Below are 18,910 nucleotides of genomic sequence, written 5' to 3' on the forward strand. Positions count from 1 at the left end.
CCAAGTTAACTCATCCCCTTCAACCCCAATCCTGATTCATTAGTTAACAGAATTAGGGCACCATGACCCTTCTACCCAAATGAATTCATGGATGAGGCACTGCCGTTATTAAATTGTAATATTTGTTGCCTGCCCTTGTTCTGCTTGTATACTAATGGGGAGAGAAGGAGGAAGATAATTTCTTAAGCTGTTCCTATCTTATTGAATGGAAACTTTGCAATGCTTTTAAGTAAGAGGTGGAAATAACAATGCCATTGATTGCTGTAAATGGTGATGTAGTTTTTTTTCCCTTTAGGATCTAAAGAATTATTAACTGCTGTAGAGAAGTGACCAATTGTCACTTACGTAGTTGTAATATGTATGAATGCAAAACCACAATTAAAAATAAGACGTGAGTGTTTGAAAATGTCAATAGTGTAATTATGATGCTGTAAAACACTGGTTACTGGGTGAGCTGGTACTGAAGGTGCGGAGTTGGAGCTGTAATTTGACCTTATTGCACAGCCTGTGTATTTCACAGTATCAAGGCTACCTCCAAGGAACCACATCTGGCTCTAGAAGTCACTGGGCAGTAAGTGGCTGGAGACTGAGGGAGTACTTCAAGGGAGCATCATCATGTATGTTTTTTTCTGGTTCTTATATTCTTTCCTAGGCATTTACTTTTGGCCATTGTTTTTACTGATTTCTCCTCTTGAGTCAGGCTGCTGCCGAGCCTTAAAAAAGCCCCACAGCCCTCCTGGTGAAAGGGAGGGGTACAGGGAAAGAAAAATTAAAAGTAGTTGTATAATGTGGGGGGCAAGACAAGAAAAGGGAAAGGATATGAAGTCAAATGATCAAAAATGGGGATTCTGCCCAGACATGTGAAGGATCAAGGGATGGAAACAGTTCACAGTCACCAGGGGACACTGGGCTACACAGACTGTAGTCTGACATAGTGCATCCACTCTTAGGTTTTGTCCTTATGTAGAAGTAAACCAAATAGGTGGTATCTATGCCAGCCTGCTGCCAAGTGTGAGGAAAGAGCCCTTGGCTTCTCCTCCACAAATGGAAAAGATGGGCGTACAAGTGTGGGAGGAGGGAATACAATGGGTATTTTGCTCCATTTGGCACTAATATATGTAATTTTTCTTGAGCAGTCATTCAGGGAATTCACTGGGGCAAGGATATTCTCTTTGTAGTGTATGAGGATCCATCCTGCCTTCAGCTCCCTCTGTCCTTTCTGCTTGGTGTCCCTTTTTCTCACCCAAAAAGATGGGCAGAGAGGCAAAAGGAGCTGACTGAGTGTGGGAGCAGGTTAAGTGCCTCCTTGAGGAAGGGGTAGGAAGTTCCTTTTTATTCCTACCTGAGCAATTGAAGATAATCAGAGAAATTATGGAAATTGCTGTTCCTTTCTGATACTTGTAGGACTGTTCCAGTAAGTTCATTGAGATCCAACTCTTAATGAGAGAAAGTTGAAGAGAAATGCTTTGCATATATACATCATATTCAGAATAATGTTGTTAGAACAACTGTTAATATTTCTGATTTAAGCACTTGATTTTGCAGCTTTCTCATTGTCATAGCAGTATTAAATATGCAATTGCCAACCTTAAAGAAAAGACAGAAAAGGAAACTGATGTATAACGCAGTACCTTTTCTGGCACAGCTTACAGTAGTGGAAAACAAGCATCTACCTGAGTGACTGAATGTATGCAAAATATATTTATGCTATATTGAATATATTTATGGAGTAAAAAGGAAACATTATGCACAGTATGGAAGTTTTATGTGGTCATTTTCTTTATATACCAAAGCAGGACACTAACCCACCCTGGTTTGAAAAATTATTCAGGTTTATAACTAGGTTGAAGTGTCTTGATTGTAGCTGATACGATGTGATTCAATGTAGCTGTGGATTTGTTCAATGTGAACAGGGAAGAGAATGATTTTGTCACCCTCATCTTCCTTCTGTTTCTGCTCTGTGACTCAAACAGCTGAGTGACGTGCATTTGATCAGAGATGGCACGTAAAAATTTCAAACCCTGACACTTGTAGAAATGCATGAGTGCTCATGAAAATGAGAAAAGAAGACAAGATTGAAGTTAGCGTTACAGCGGATGACTTTACACGTATGCCATAGATGTCAGTGTTATTTACACAGAAATAAAAAAAATATGCAATGAAAAGTGTTTAACGTAATGAATCATTGAGTTTTAAATTATAAGAAAATAAAACAAACAAGAATTTATTTTTACTAATGATTACAGGTGTACATTTTTCGCTTTTAAAGAAAAGGAGTTTCAAGTGCTCTTTCTCTTTCATAGGTTAAAAGGGAAGTAGGTGCTCTGCATCAAAGGCATGGCAAATAAAAGCTTTCCAGTAAATCTTTTAATAGCAGCCCCAGACTATTCCTAGAAGATCGTTCAGATGGTTTAAATTTTACCTGTGATAGGTGGATAGCTTGTATTACAAAAGTGGTTTCTATAATAAATGCAGAACCATCAAATTCTCTATGGCTTTTTCATGAGTGAAGTCATGCTATGATGAAAAACTGGTACTGCTTTCTGATACTGAAGTGATAACATTTTCTTGATATTTGACATCCTAAGAGCCCAAATGAAAGGCAAGCAACCACAGTATATTTTAATTAACATATTAGTATATTAATTGTTTGAAAGCAAAATTGATTTTTCTTTTTTTCTTTTGTCTTTTTGACTACAATGACATTTTAAATCTCAAAGATCCATTACAAGTGAAGGTTATAACCAAAAACGTTTAAGTGAAAATGGATGATTTGACATCCTAGGAGCAACAGCCTCCTCCAGACTTTGTGCTTATGCAGGCTGTGTATTTGACAGCACTGAGACCACGCTTTTTTAAAACTTGTAAATTGGTTATGGAGCTTTTTTAGATTGTCTTGTCACTTTCTCTTGCTCATATAGAGAACTGTGTCCACAGAGGGCTTTTCTTGTAATTGTTCTGTGTGATGGTGTTTCAAGTTCTTGTCCCAGAAGATCAGCAGGATTTTGGATTTCTTTTAGAGGATCTTTCACATTTACTTCTCACAGAACTCCTAGAGATTCTTGTATGTACAAGATTAGTGGTTAGTGAGGGTTTTTTTTTTGGCAGATAGCCATTTGTAAAGAGCGTGGGGGGGGAAGGAAGAGGACAACATACAGTGATGGATTTCTAGCTGGGATGGTCTAAGAGCGTAACAGAAGTATGTAAAGAATTGTATTTTACTGTATATCTTTTGTCTGTAGATAGTTAATGCATATGGACAAACTCAGAGAAGTTTTGGGATACATGAACAGTTCTTCAGCTTGTAAGCCTGAAATGTAGATTTATCTGATTTTCAAACAGTTCCATTTGGAAAAGTTCCACTTAGAACCACGTCTTTTATGATCCTTAAGTCTGTTACATGGGGACTGGATAGGAAAGTTCATTGTTTCTAGACAGTGGGTTCATTCTGATGGTGTTTTCTGGACAGGTTGGCTTTCCCCATGTGATAGAATCATATTGGAATATGTTTCAGCCACTGCTGCCTGGTCTGGAGATGTAGAGTCCCTTTCCTAATTCATCTCTGCCGAGGGACCCAGTTAACAACACCTATTGTATATTACAAAGGAAATAGAATTTCGTGTTGAAGGATGAGTGGACCTTGCATTTGAACTCCCAGTCACTACTACTAAGGATGGATTTGTCCCTTCTAAAATCCGAAAGAAAACTGTTCTCAGCCTGTCTTGTGTTAGCTGTTTTCCTTGGTTGTCACTTCTAGTATGGGTTGTACTGCATTTTGTTGGCGTTCTTAGTATTTTTTCCTATACAAAAATGACGTTTTGGGAAAGTTGAGAAACTACTTGGTTTTTTTTTTTTTTCTTTCTTTAATAGCACTTTACTTGAATTTTAGGTTCATTTGAGCTGTGAATGATGGCTGGATTCAATGATGGACAAAGCTTAAACTTAGAGCTAGTGCAGCTTCTTTTTACCTTTTGTGATGATTTTGCAGAGTGGATTGTTTGTAATGCTTGTATTAAATTAGTTGCAGTTGTTCCATAGAACCTATTAAAACTTTGTTTAAAATATAAATGAAAAGATTTGATAAATAGTGGAGATGAGGAGAAAGAAGGTATTTATTCTGTTACTTAGAGTGATACATCTTAAATGCTAGCAGGTGGTCTATTCAAAACTAATAGTATTAGTTGCTTTTAGTAAGCCATCGTGCAAAGCAAGTGCTCTATTAATTACTGTCCTTACAAGCACAAATGATTAGTAGGAAATAGTGACTTGAGCATTGTAGGGTGTCATTACTGGAAACCTGTTACATGAAACTTCACGTCAAATATTTTTATTAGCCATTTGATATGTATCTATAATTAAAAAAATTAACATTCTGTGTGGATCCAACTCATTTCCCATAATAAAACTATCCCCCCCCCCAGCATTATTTTGTTGGTTTACATGTTTTTGGCAATTGTTATTAATGTAGTAACACAGCTATAAATTTGGTTTTAGGTGAGTCAAGAAATCATCAAACTTTAAAATCAAGTTGATTAATTTTTTTAAAACCCTCTTGCAATCTTGTTTTTTGCAAATTCAGTGCAATAGATCAGCATAAACACTAAGAACACTCAAAATCATTTATTCCAGTTAAAATCCATTCTGAATTTGTTGTAAGCAAAACATATTTTAAGCCTGCTTATTATGTGAAAATACTCTTACTGCTGTTCAGCAGAACAGTTAGGTGTATGCATGTTAGTCATACAAGTACACAAAAATTCAGCTAGACTCTCTGGTTGAAAGACAGCATCGAGAAAGCATATATTACAAATACGATAAAGCATTCAATTTGTGTTTACAATGTTTAGCAGATAATTTTTATTAAATCCAGGCATAAAATTTTCATTCAGCTTAAGTAAGCCAGAGATGGATGTCGTTATGAGATTTACATACCATTAGCTCACATCAATTGATTAGCAGCCAAGCTCCGTGGTACAAGGCTAGTTAAGAGACGTTATTTGTGATGGCAGGAGCCTGCAGGTCAAGGAGGTTTACTGGCTGCATGCTCATTTCCTTTGCCTATGTGATTACTTGATAAAATGAAGTGCATCGCTGTGAACAATTGACCCTTTTGAACAATCCAGACTGGTCAACAATCTAAATCCACATTTTAAAGCCATCATTATAGCCTCAAACTTAAGAGTTTCCAGGGTGCAGACAAAGGTGTTGTCCTCCTTCAGTACCAGTCGGGTACCATTTTCAGACTTTATGAAGTACTTGAATTGAATAATATTTGAAGATACCGAAAACTCCTCTGGAAATCCATCCAGCCTGCTTTTGGACACCAGTACGATTCTGGATTTTATTTTTGCAATGAAATCAGGAGCATTACAAAAGATTCGAAGTCCTTGTGAACGGTCGTGGCTGTCTGTTATTTCCAGGAAAGTAGTCTCTCGAGATGCTAGCTGTTCCTTCTCCCACCTTGATTTCACTGCATCCGAGAGTACCTTAAGCTGGAAAAAATCTGCTTCTTGTGCCAAAAGTTGATTTTCTCGAAACCCTTCTGGTAGAAGAAGTTCTCCATTTCGTAGGAAGTTGAGAATGTGTCTGAAAAGGAGTCCATCTCTGTCTATGAAGTAATGACCGTCTGCATCGAATGGGCACATTATTTTTCCATTTATGATCCCTTCCAGGAAAGAATCAGGATACTTGGTTAGTGTCTGTTTTTGTGTGATATATAGATAGCCACCAACATTCAGAGTAATCAGAGACGTTTTATAGTCCTTGTCTTGCTCAGAGCCTTCGGAGTTGCTGTGTTTTTCTTCGCATTCCTTTTCTCTTCTGTTTATTTTTCTCTCCATTATCGAAGCTAGGACAAAAAGGCAGCTATCTGGCTTTGTTCTTGTCAGCTTGCAAAGAGATTTTTTTTTTTTTTTTTTTTTTAAAAAGCACCTTTATTCAGCTCCGGCACGATGTTGGAATGGAAATGCTGCTAGCATTGCTCTGACTGTCAGCTCGGGTTTGCAGTAGGTGGCGTATCAGCTGTGTATGCAGGGAGATACCAGGAATATGACTGTAACGGAGAATTTGCATTTAACTGTGTAAGGGAAGAAGGGTATAACAACTGTTTGTCTCTTTCCTTTAAGTCTAAGAAGTTTACATAGTTTGGGGGGTTATTCACAGAAATGCATACTACTGTTCTAAATGACACCTTATTTTTAATACTTTAAGATGTATATGTAGTAACAGCTGGCCAAATCATATTTAGTGTTTATGGTGTTAAAGAGGTAGCTTCATTTATGTTTCAAGGATTTTAATTTTCACACATGTGTCTTTTCACGTCTTTTTTTGGTACCAGTTACAGTACCTGATGCATACAGCAGGACAACACTGAAAGGAAAGGTGTCCCTGTCTGTACAAGGGGGGTGTCATCTGTATGGAGTCTGTGCACATATGTATTTATTCCTCATTTATCGGACATGTGTGCAGTGGTAAGATATTTTCACAGAAGATACACTGGAAATGATGCTGAGGACTTGTTGATCTGACTGTTTTAAGTTTGGGGTGAAAGCTTCCATTTGCGGTTGATGGGAGTATCCACACCAACACAAGAACTGCAGCCCGATTACGTTTTGCTTTTTGCCTTTCTCTGTGCCATAGGAAAAAATGTTTTAGAGAGTCATGTTTTTTAAGTCACCAAGGCTATCTAGCATCAGTTTGTTCTTTCTCGATAGAAAGAACTCAGCTGCCCTGCAGAACAAAGGGTTAGTGTGCCTACAGATAGCTTTGAACATCACATCACGTTATAGCTTAGCAACACTTGGGTTTGGGGAGGGGGGAAACGTCGGCAGAGCAAGCTTGAATCAAATGGCTGTCTTCGCTCCGTGAATCTGTGCTTTGAGGCTCGCTCTTGGTTGCCTCTTAGATAAAGGTTTCCTCTTTAAACATTTGCAGCTCGGAGCAGGAAAGGGAGAGCTCTCCACACATCTCTGTGTGCGTTTCCTGGGGGAGCGGGCGGGAGCCGCAGCATGCATTCCCCAGCACCGGCAGGAGCGAGCGCTTACCTGGGGCTGGACCTGGAGAGGAGGTCCCACCTTTTTGAAGATGTATTTTTCACTTTACAGGTAGATGTCTCCTGCTTTGCCCGATTAGCAGTGGAAAGTCAGATTATTCTTCTGTAAATTCTTCTGCTCTATGTCTAAATATTTTATTCCTACTGCTCCCACTGTCTCTAAGGCTGTTGACTGATACTGTGGAGTTATCACTATAGTATTTTATTAATTGATAACTGAATCTGGTAGAAATAAATGCACTTTTTTTTACTCTCTATTCTCCTTGCCAGGGTATCCCTAGCACTGATACGCTAAATTTTTCTGCTGCTGTATGTGATATATTAAGCAGATATTATTCATTAGATTTGATTTACCAGGAATGAGTCATGGTTTTAATTTTAACTCTTTGATGCAATTGATATGTTTAGCATAACTTCAATCAAAGAGATTTCAACCAGTTTCTAATTTTTAAACATTTGGACTCTTTCCAAAATTAACTCCTTTCACAATTATTGAGTGAATAATGGAGAAAATGAAAAAGCTAATTAGTTTCAATTATGATTTTTTTTTTTTCATTACAGGAAACTTCCATTCAAATTTAGTTTATTGTCAAGTGATGGAAAATTCAGTTAATGTGCTTAGATCTTGCATAGCTACATTGTTGAACCATCTTAGTGGATGTTAAACCCTAAGAGGATGATTTCTGTGGTGCTTTCATCTTACACAGTGATCTTGAAATACTTTGAAGCTGAACTAGGAATGTCCTGGCACAAGTAAGTAGGGATTTCCAAGGACAGCTGGGATTTGTAAAAGATATGCTATTTTTTATGGGCAGCTAAACTGACTACATTTTAAGAGGCAATAGTTACAGAACAGTATCTACTCACGCAGATAGTTTTTCACGCTCATCATCTTCTGAATGTTCTAACACTTGCAGTTGAAATTTTCCACTTTTCTGAACAAGTAAGTATTCCTTGAAAGATCATGCAAAAATTATTTTAGTGGTTTGTATGATGAAATATTCAAAACTGATTTGGTGTGGAAAATACACTCTGTGGACATCACGAATATTTACATTTAAACCTTTGAGATTTGAAAAATGTAGAGCTGCTGTAAAATTTTCATCACCACAAGCCCATGTAACTTTACTGCAGCTGACAGTCATCTGTAACACAAAATTGAAGGCTGGCACATCTTTGTGAACATTTTCCACTTTCTGTGCTGTGCTACAAGACAACTTTTCCACAGAGCCCTTGTTCTTTATATGCACTTGGTGATATATAGGGTATTGCAGTGCATGTAGTTTTAGTGAGGTAGGAAATATTTTAGTGGTTTCATACAGCTCAGTGTTTTCTGAAAGTGTAGATAGAAGAACCAAATTTCCTATTTTCTGGACTTTTTGTCCATCCTTTAGAAGATCATCTAAAAGTTCATTTTAGTGTAGGTATGCAAGTATTTCCTGCAATCAAGTATGGAGACTTAGGCAGCTCTTGCACTCTGAGAGCCTTTGTGTTGTGCACCAGGCTTATAATAGCTGAGTGATGTTCCCAGCGTGTCCTGGTTCTTCTTCCTTCCCACTTGGATTGAGACAGAGCAACTTGCTGCTGTGTGCTGTGCCATGCTATGAGCGAACTGCCTCTGTTTCTGCCCTGTACAGCTGAAGTATCCTGCTTGTCAGCAATCCTGCAGTGACTGCTGCTTCACAAATTGTTAGTGTCACCTGTTTTCTGGGCTTGGCCATGCAAGGGAGGAATAGCACTGGAATTCAGCAATTGCAAGGATATTGTTTTGGTTCCAGATGAAATAAAAAAAATACACCAAGCAGTCTCTCTCACACACACTTAAGAGAGTGGCTGTAGTAATAGTAGTACTCCATTTCCAAGTTACTCACCCTTTGACTGTACCAGGAGGGCAATCCACGGAGCTTTTCCGTTTCTTCTCAGTCAGACAAGCTGTCCTGAAGACAGTGAAAATCCAGTGCTGGTGTCTATCAGCTACACAGGAAAACGAATCCAAGGAGGAGGGGGGCAGGCATCTGCCCCTCATTCTGTCCTAAATGTTTCCTTTTGGAAAACAACCTCGCTCCTCCTCAACTTCCATCTTCCTCCTAAATCTCCTGGTCTGGAAGCTTGAGCATGCCATGAAGCTGAGGATTCAGAATGGGAGCACACCACAGTTGGTCCTTTACCTAGGGTTCAGCTTACTCACGTGTCCGAACAGCATCAGCTTCACTCAGAGTCTGCTGTCAGTGAAAATGACCTGGGTTAACAGAAAACAGCTACTTTTATTTATTACAGTACAAAAGGATATAAGGAGAAATCTCAGCTGTAAGAGGTAGAGAATTTTTGAATTGTATTAGGAAGCCATGCTAATGAAATCTGTTTGGGTTATCGAGGCAATTTGCTAGTCATTTAATGTCATAACACAGAAAATTGGCCAGGTTGTTGGACAATTAAACCATTCAGTGGTTACTAACTCATAGTTTTAGTAGCATAGACATTCTCATTCCGATAACAACTCCAGGATATTGATTAACAGCTATTGAAGACAAGATCTCCACACTAATTGAAATTGAAGATTTTCAAATCATCCAGTCTGAACAATTTGCATTCAAGAGTTTTAAAAGAGCTATCTAAGAAACTCTATGAACAAGCTGATGATGATACTTTTAATAGTTTTTGAGCACTGCAGTTCTGCAAGACTGAAAAAGCAAATACTGTGCCAGTATTTGAAAGGTGAAATGGATGGCCCAGGTATTTAAAAATAAAAAGGGACTGTATGAAAAACAATAAAACATCTGACTTGGAGGTCAATCAGTTAAAAATTAAGTGAGAGTAATATAATACTAATCAATATGGGTGGAGGGGAAAATGGAATGTGCCAAATTTTCTTTCTTTTTTTTTTTTTCAATTTGTACAGCAAAAGAGGTAGTGCTTTTTTTTTTTCTGTTAAATCTTGTGAGTATGTCCCATTTGTCATGTTCAAGAAGAATATATACTGTATTAGTTTCCCTCTCATTTAACTATACAAAAGTTATGTTAGAATGATTAAGAAGTTGAAAAATAGGCCTAAGGGAAGATTTGAGAAAACATAAATTATTTTCATTAGGCTTGATAAAGGTGGCACGTATGTAGGGCAGAAATGCTTTCATATTATTTTTCAAATTAGCAGTCAGTAGTCTAACAAGACCCAGTGGCTGGAAATTGGAGCTGGGTGCAGTCAGACTCAAAACCTAACACATTAAAATCCCCAAGCCGCTCCATCTCTCTCTCAAAAAAAAAAAAAACAAAACCAAACTCAAAACCAATCCCTATCAGACCATCTTCTGCACAATTCCAGGAAATTTCACAGAATCACAGAATGGTAGGGGTTGGAAGGGACCTCGGAAGATCATCTGGTCCAACCCCCCTGCCAAGGCAGGATCACCCAGGGCAGGTTGTACAGAAACGTGTCCAGTCGGGTTTTGAAGGTCTCCAGAGAAGCAGACTCCACAACCTCTCTGGGCAGCCAGTTCCAGTGCTCCATGACCCTCACAGTAAAGAAGTTTTTCCTCATGTTGAGGTGGAACTTCCTGTGCTGCAGTTTGTGCCCATTGCCCCTCATCTGTCACGGGGCACTGCTGAAAAGAGACTGGCTCCATCCTCCTGACAGCCACCTTTCAGAGATTTATAGACATTGATAAGGTCCCCTCTCAGTCTTCTCTCCTCCAGACTAAACAGCCCCAGGTCTCTCAGCCTTTCCTCATACGAGAGATGGTCCAGTCCCTTAATCATCCTTGTAGCCCTCCGTTGGACTCTCTCCAAAAGTTCCCTGTCTCTCTTTAACTGGGGAGACCAGAACTGGACACAATACTCCAGATTAGGCCTCACCAGTGCAGAGTAGAGGGGGAGGATAACCTCTCTCAAATTTCCCCAGTGCCTGTTTATTAAGATTGCCTTAAGCATTTTAACCATTTAAGCAATGGACATTCTGTCCATTGATGGTGATTGTCAGCAGGATTTGAAGCTGGAATCAACATCTCCCCAGCGTATCTCCCTGTCATCTCACTGAAAGAGTCAACAGTTGAAATCTCTTCATGAATTGGCACCGAGGCATTCAGGAAGGGAGGTCGGGGTGAGCATGCATTTGACAGCTAATGATGAAGCTATGGGTTATGTACACCAGCCTGTCTGGAGCCGCACTCACAGTGTACCTGCCACCCTACATAGGGCAACTGAGAGTGTAAAATGCTTGGGAAGATGTCTGTTTTTCCTTCTAATCACTGGTCTTAGCTAGTCTTCCAGACTTATTCATTTATCTTGTACTATCTGCTTTATTTTGAGTAGGTATTTTTAACAGGGAATCGCCACTTTCATGCCTTATTCATCCTTTGGCTTCTAGGCTGATGTGGCTCTGGAAGTATCAAGGCAGATGTGTAGTACTTTGGATGTCTTTTCATTGTAGCTGTGGTCCTGCAACAAGCGAAGACAGACCCAAGTCTCTGAGCTTGAGTTTGGTGCATGATGGATAATTAGGCTGTGAAGGGAGTAAAAACTGTTCCCCCACTACAGTCTTGCATCCAGAGGTTTGTATGCATCTTGGCAGATTTATTCTGCTAGACTCTCCGGATGTGTTAAAATCCTCAAGAGGGTCCAGGGAAAGTGGGACATAAACCTTGGCTTTTGGACATTGGGTGAGCTTTGGCAGCAGAGTAGCTTAGCTGCAAGGCAGTTTTCTTGGAGACTGCGGACAGCCTTGTACTGTGAAGCAACTAGAACATTAAAAGCCAAATCTAGATCAGTGGTAATTAAAAGCAGGTATTAGCCAAGACATCAAAGATGAGATGTTACTAAGGATAAGGATGTTTAATTAGCAGGTTGATTCCCTAAGTAGTTTGTGTTAGAGGAGCTATTTGGTTCACTGATCCTGGTTCTTAAAACTTAAGAGTAATTTGAAAATTGTGCAAGGTGCAGAGAGATTGATAGCAGCCTGTCAGACAGCTGGGCTGGATGGCTCAGGTGGGTATAGGCTAGTTAGCCTTGAACCTATACCATAGAAACTAGTGGAAAAATTGTCAGGAGTTCAAGAGGTAGAAGAGATCAGAAATATAATCAATGCTAGCAAATACGGCTTTATGTAAAGGTTTTCAGCTCAAACAGACCTAATGTTGTTTATTTTGGAGATTGTGAGTTTGATCAAGTAACAGCATGTTTGCAGCCTTCTTAGCATTTCGTATTGCACATAATTTAGAATTTTGTGACATTCTGATCTATGTCTAAAAAAAAAAAAATAAAAAAAGCAAGCACAGAACAAGATTAAAAACTGGCTGTCAGTTACCAGAAAGTAATTATCAGTAGGAAGCCACTCAGGTTGTAGTTTCAAGGTCTTCCTCCAAAATTAGTAAGAGGGACCAGTAGTAAGTGAGAATCACTGCTTATAAAATGTGTTGTGATTGACACAAATGCTGGTCAGATGGTGAATAACTACGACAGGGCTGTCATGGTGTGACCGGGATCACTTAATTCACAGAATCTGTTTAAAGACAATGCATTTTAACCAAGCCAAAGGCAAGTACATACCTAGGAACAGGGAATGCAGAGCACATAAGTAAAATGTGAAGCTTAGAAAAGACTCAGAGTAGATATGTTAGTGATATAATAGCCAGTCAGCTCCATCAACACCCAGAGCTTGATTTTTAGAGACAAATTGATCTTAACCCAGTTTTAACCATCTAAATATCAAAAACAGTCATGGGACAGAGACACTCTTCCCACCCCCCCCCAAAAAAACCCCAAACCAAACAAAAAACCCACCCACCCAACCAAAAAACCCACAAACCAAAAGCAACAACAAAAAACCCACCAGCACAAGGCAGATCATTGAATCCTAAAAGCAATGGGACCAATTTTCTTCTGAAAGTCTCCCTTCCTCCCTCTCTCAGCTGAATTCAAGATGCTACTGAGTAAACTTGAGATGGCTGAAGTGAGGTGAGAGAAATTCCAGCTCCTGTATCTGTTACTTTACCTCCACATATGGTTTTGGTAAGATGCAGTAGTATTACATCTATTTTCTGGTCTTTGTATTCTTAAAACATCATTGCAAGATTGAACAAGGTGCAGATAAGAGACCCAAAACTGATTTAAGTGTGGCGTAAATGCCTTGTGGTGAGATAATGCATGAGCTTGAGTTACTTCATTTATTGATAAGATGATTGAAAAGTGACTTGATTACAATGTATAAGTACTTTCAAAGGCAGAAAACTCCAGGTACTAAAAGGCTCTTTAGTACAGTATAGAAAGTCATAAGAAGGGACTACTAGAAGCTAAAGGCAAATTCATGTTGGAAATTAAGCAGCAATATTACTACCACTTTAGCCACAGATAGGTTACTAGGTTCTGTACAAAAGAAAGAGTATAAAATTTATCTGCCAGTGATACACAGGTCAGGCAAATTTGTCAGGTTGTCTCTCCTGACCATAAACCTTGGGAATCTGTAAAACCAGAAGTATTTTAATACAAATTTTGTTTCATTCAAAACCACCTGGAAAAGTATGGCATTCTTATTCCTTTCAAGGATTTACTTTAAATCAAACCAAGAAATTTTAGATTAAATCATTTTAAAATACATGGTGTTGAAGTAATAGTTCTCTGCATTATTCTGGGAGAGCAGACTTAGATTTCCAGATGTAACAATATTTCAGTCTGTAAGGCAGTGGAAAATTAGAGGCGTCTCAGAGTGCCTTGTGTTACTTGGCATCAATACTTTTAAGCGTTTCTGTTATCTTCTGTGACATTGCCAGCTGAAGGTGACGGTGACAGTGTAGTACCTTACACCAACAGCAAGTCGAGACTCTCTGTTGGACGGACATTTTACATGGTGAGAGCTAATCAAACCATTAAAGCTCATCCTTTCTTGTTATGCAAGACTGTTCCAGGGATGTTCCTTTTACACATACTGCACTGGCTATGCCCGAAAGAGATGGAAAAATTGCCACACACACACTATGCACTAGAACTTCGTAGCAGAGAAGCAGGTGTTTCCCCACCATCACTTCCCTCTTTCTTTCTACAGCATGTTGCTTTTAATTTTTTAGGCTTTTCTACCTTCCTGGAGTAGGCTGGTACTGTGGCACTGCTCTGTTAGTTGTTGTTGCTTTAGGCAAAAAGATGTTCACATTGGATTACAAAGTGACTGTATTACAGAGGTGAATGTACAGAGAGCAGTATTAACTAAAACTTAGTATGTAATCTCCTAGATTACTAACTGCAAGTGTTTAGTTCTTTTCCTTGAGTGTTAGCATATGTAGTATTATTACTTTATTGCATTATGTTCCTTTAGTGAACAATTTTTTATTGTAATAAGATGAAAATAGGTTACATTTTTCTGAGGATAGGAATAAAATTAATTCTCATTTTATCTTCCACTAATTTTGGATACTTTGATTATCGCGTTATTATGTTTTTCATTGTCACTGACTGTTTTCAATGTACATTTCCAGAAAACAGTTCCTAGGTGAGCTGAGCGCAACAATCTAGAGAAAGGAGGACCACACAGTTATCATCTCTTATTTAAAATTTGGTCTTTGTGATTTATTCCTAATACGTAAGACCTCTGATGGCAAGATGTAAGATAAGTAAGTCTAGAGGATACCAGCCATGCAAGCATGTTTTTTTTGCTTATTTTTTCTGTGTCTAAATAGCAGAGATTTTAGAAATTAAGTTGAGATTTGAGAACTTATAATTATTAAATGCTTAATTAGTAAGAACTAATTCAAATGTCGACCATGTTAGTGAATCTTATTTTAATGTTCAGTTTTGCTTTGTTTTTTCATTTTAGATAAGCTTTCGTTGGAAGGAATAGTGGTGCAACGTGCTGAATGCAGACCTGCAGCTAGTGAAAATTATATGAAACTGAAAAGGTACGAGTGCTCTATTACATATGGATATGGGATACCTGCGTGATGCTTTTATTATTGCCCTTCTAGGGATGGATGACTTCAGTATTATCGTGTTCTTACCTAGGGTTTTTACAGGATCGGAACTGTTCTTGCTTTTGGGGTGGATTTACTGTACGGAAGGAGTGAAGGGTGGTGTGGGGTTTGTACTTCCCTCTGGTATTGTCTGGTAGGATGATGCAGACTTCTGCATTCCACGATGGCCAAAACTCTTACCAGAACATACATTGTGCCTCTTCATACCTGAACGTATGAATGTGTGGCTATATTCAAGTGTGATTAAAGCTGAATTTCCCCAGATCTTGAAGGTTTGCATTGGTCTGGACAGGACAAGCTTCTTGTGAATGGGTTTCTGTGTGGATTGTCCAAATTTAATTCGACTTAATACTGTGCCACACTAGATGAGGAGCACCTCTGAAAAGATATTTAAAATGCCCGAAATAGGAGAGAGTTCAGGGAGAAGTGCTAGCCCAAAACTGGCATGCTTGCTAGAAGAGGTAGTGGCTGAAAATGTCAGAAGTGGCATGGAAACCACAAGGCATAAATTTAACAGAATCATTTAGTGACTTTTGGAAATTTAATCTGATACATCTAGAATTTACCATGTGATTCATATATCATACGTATAATTAACTTGATGACGTTCTCTAGTAAAAAATCAGATTTTGAATTGATTGTGCTTTATATGAAATATGTACTTATATATTTTAAGCATGTGGGTTTTAATTAAATCACCCTTTTATATTATGAATTTGCTGTAAATAGAGATATGCAAAGCAGAAAATTTTGGGAAGAGAATCATATGTGATTAGTTTTAGAATTGTCAAAAGAAATGTAGAAAAGGCAAAGTGATGTTTTTCCCCAGTTCCTGTTCTGTTTTCTGTGTATCATATACTACATTTACAGTATCTTATATTTTATTAACCTCCTCTGTCATCTAAACGGCTCCATTGTTTCCTTATTGTGTTCGTTCAATTCTGAGACTTTACGTTCTAGCTTGTTGGCAAATCAGTACCATAAGTTTCCTCACGTACAGTGAACTACTTCATTTCAGACTGTGTTCTGTGATTGCTATCATGATTTTTGTCATTAGTGTGAAATGGAGTATGAAGCAAATGTGATGTTACTAGAAAAGGACTCATTTCAATCTGGCAATTTTAAATATATACAAATATAGTCTGTGGGCTGTATTTGCTTCATAATTGTTTTAATCACAGGTTACCTGATCTAAATGTTTTTTTGCGTTTCGTACGCAGTCTTCTATTAGTTGATGAGATAAGGTTCTCCTGGTAAGGCCACAGCAGGAGACCAAAACAAAACTGATAGCTTTAATGACATACTACCCAAACTTTGAATTTTTCAGCAGTCTACTTTCTGTCACAAGTGCATATGTGCAGCCCCTCCTGGTATTTGATTTTGTCATGTTCAACTGCTTTAGGAGCAACAAAGATACGAAGGCAGGTTTTGTGTTTAGAAGCACTGGCAGCTGAAAACTGATGGTACCCTTGTTTTTTCTTTCCTGTAGAAAAATTGTCAGGCTGTGAATGCCTAGTTTCTAACTTTCCGTGTTGTTAAAGAGTTTTTGCCTTTTACCAAAAAGTTAAAGAGAAAAAAAACCTGGTGGGAATCAGCATGAAATTTAGCAGATCTAGCAGCCACAGCCTCAGAAGAAATTGGTTTATGTCCAAATACCATCTCTGGTATTTGAGTAGTAGGATTTAACTTTTCACTCCCTTTGCTCTCACCCACCCTCAACATGCTGCAGTTTGTATTTGTGCTTTAAAAAAGTGACAGCATTGAAGATAAACCGCATAAGTTATAGAACTATGTTATATTAAACCATTTCTATTCACTTTTCTATTTACTGTTGTGCTTTGAATGAGAGAGACTCTCCAAAGGTGGAATTGATAATATTGATAAAACAGCAAGTCTGTTGTGTAGGCTTTAAGTGCTACAGTAGTAAATTGAGTCGGGAAGGAAATAAAATTAAAAGATAAATGCAGTTGCTTCAAACTTTGAAGATCTAGAAAATGAAGTTAAGCTGCACACTCCAATAACTGTAATCATTTTTTTCTGAGAGCTGGCAGTGACCAAAAAGGATTACATGCCTCCCTGGTATTAAATTCAGATATGGATCCCCTGTATTTTACCCTCTGCATCTGGGTGAAGGAAATCGGTTGCTGGGTGCGTGGCACGGCATTTGATTTCCATGCTGTTCTGTCGAGTTTGAGTGAGAGCACAAAGTGATGGTCTTGTGATGGGGCTGCCAGCAGTTAGGTGGGAGATATGTGTGATGTGTGGGTTTAAGGATGGATAATGAAAGCACAGAATTTGGTGACAGGTATGGGTGAAAGCGTTGTGAAATGCAGCAGATGGAAGGAAAGCTTTTTCCCAAGGAGAAAACTTTGATTTGATTTTGGGAAGAATGTAGATGGCTGATGCTCAGAACACTTTGAATACAAGGTACTACTGTGCGTCTAGGGATGACTAGTGAGAAAGGTAAAACAAAGATTGTGTGACCTTCACTTCGTATTTTCCATTTTGGAAGTTTTGTTGTTGGCAGATTGATTTATTTTTTTCCATTTTCCAGAATTTCATACCATGGAACACCTGCCATCCTGCACTAGCAAAGCTTCATGCTATTGAATTTCCTAGAAATTTTTTATTAACAATGTACTTGTTCTTTGTAATGCCTTAATGATTAATTATATATTTGCAGTTACTGCTGGTGATGCTATTGCGGCTAGCTGGAAAACAGTATGTGGTTTCCAAGCACCTGTCCTGATTTCTGTCTTGTAGAAGTGGATCTCATGGTCTAATTTAAAAATATTTGGACTGTGTGGTGAAAAAATCCAGGCAGACTCTGCTGCCGACAGTGGACGGTTTTACTGTGTGGTAGTCACAGAAGATACTGTCCCTACGCTATTCTTTCTGGTTGATACTTCCCTTCTTGCCCCATCAAGCCTGTAGGACATAGGAAGATGGTGACATGTGAACTGTTGTAGCAGAGGGTGTGTATCACAGATGGGATTACATGCAAGGCGCGTTGTACGGAGCACACTATATTTGCACTGGTCTTTTGACCCCGCCATGCACGTCACCTTAGGTAGGCAGCCTTTTCCTTCTGCCAGGCTGCCCTAGGTGGGCTCCACATCCACCCCAGCCGGTCCCATTCAAACTAGATTATTTCTTCATCTCACTGTAGTCAGCTTTCCACCATAAGGAGGCATTATCTGTCCCTTAATTTTATCTTTCTGAGGCTTAAGAGATTTTTATTTCCGTTACCTTCATTCTGTGGTCGCAGTGCTCAGTTACCTTGGGGTTAGTGACTCCCCAAAGAGAGAGGTCCTCCAAGAGGCTAAACTGCACTGGGAAGGATGGGACACAGGTAGAGAGGAGTCCCCCCAGACATTCGGGATCCCCTCAGGCTCCAGATGACGTGAAAGGAGATGAGATAACATTTTGGTACTCCTGAGCAGCTTTTGGTATGCATAAAAGACAGAAAATGTGGGACTGGCACCCCATCTCATATTCTCTCTGCCAAATTACCTGTTTCCATCCTTGCACTGATCTTCACGTCTGTTGTGTTCTTCCCTCTGACCACAGCGAACCCTCCTCTTCCCCAATTCTTCCTCAGTCCCCCTTTCCCATTTCTGTTTACTTCTATTTCTCCATTTCCTCACAGAAAACATTTTTTAATTATTATTCATTTTTTAAAAAATAATTTGAACACAACCCAAACTACATCTCCTTTTGTGGAAAAGTTGACAAGAAAAAATGTAATCTGTGGGAGATTAATCTCTCTTCTGCAAAGCTCCGATTCAGACTGATGTTGTCAAGATGAGTAGCTACAACAAGGTCTCCAGGACTGCTCAGGTCCTTTGCAACAGGGTGGCTGGGCACCAGGCTTGCAGTTCTCAGGGGAGGTTTTGGAGGCATATGCAAA

The 18,910-nt window shown here is 38.9% G+C and overlaps 2 protein-coding genes across 2 annotated transcripts in view; one reads left to right on the plus strand and one right to left on the minus strand.

Annotated features, from left to right (window-relative positions):
- LOC104617029 (general transcription factor IIF subunit 2) overlaps positions 1-14,928 on the plus strand; it is a gene marked incomplete at both ends in the record, with an annotated part of 37,691 nt that extends 22,763 nt beyond the window's left edge. The window contains one exon of the mRNA XM_010282239.1: positions 14,847-14,928. Within this exon, the coding sequence (XP_010280541.1) occupies positions 14,847-14,928 (82 nt within the window). The remainder of the gene's footprint in view (positions 1-14,846) is intronic.
- Positions 4,605-6,013, minus strand: KCTD4 (potassium channel tetramerization domain containing 4). The gene has a single exon (XM_010282237.1). The coding sequence runs from the start codon at positions 5,838-5,840 to the stop codon at positions 5,067-5,069; it is 774 nt and encodes a 257-aa protein (XP_010280539.1). The 5' UTR covers positions 5,841-6,013; the 3' UTR covers positions 4,605-5,066.
- Positions 14,929-18,910: the final 3,982 nt, after the last annotated feature.

This window comes from Phaethon lepturus, unplaced genomic scaffold, assembly GCF_000687285.1.
Source record: "Phaethon lepturus isolate BGI_N335 unplaced genomic scaffold, ASM68728v1 scaffold1322, whole genome shotgun sequence".
Classification (NCBI taxonomy): Eukaryota; Metazoa; Chordata; class Aves; order Phaethontiformes; family Phaethontidae; genus Phaethon; species Phaethon lepturus.

Coding starts and splice junctions, on each gene's coding strand:
- KCTD4 (XM_010282237.1), bottom strand. CDS start 5,840: ATGGAGAGAAAAATAAACAGAAGAGAAAAGGAATGCGAAGAAAAACAC.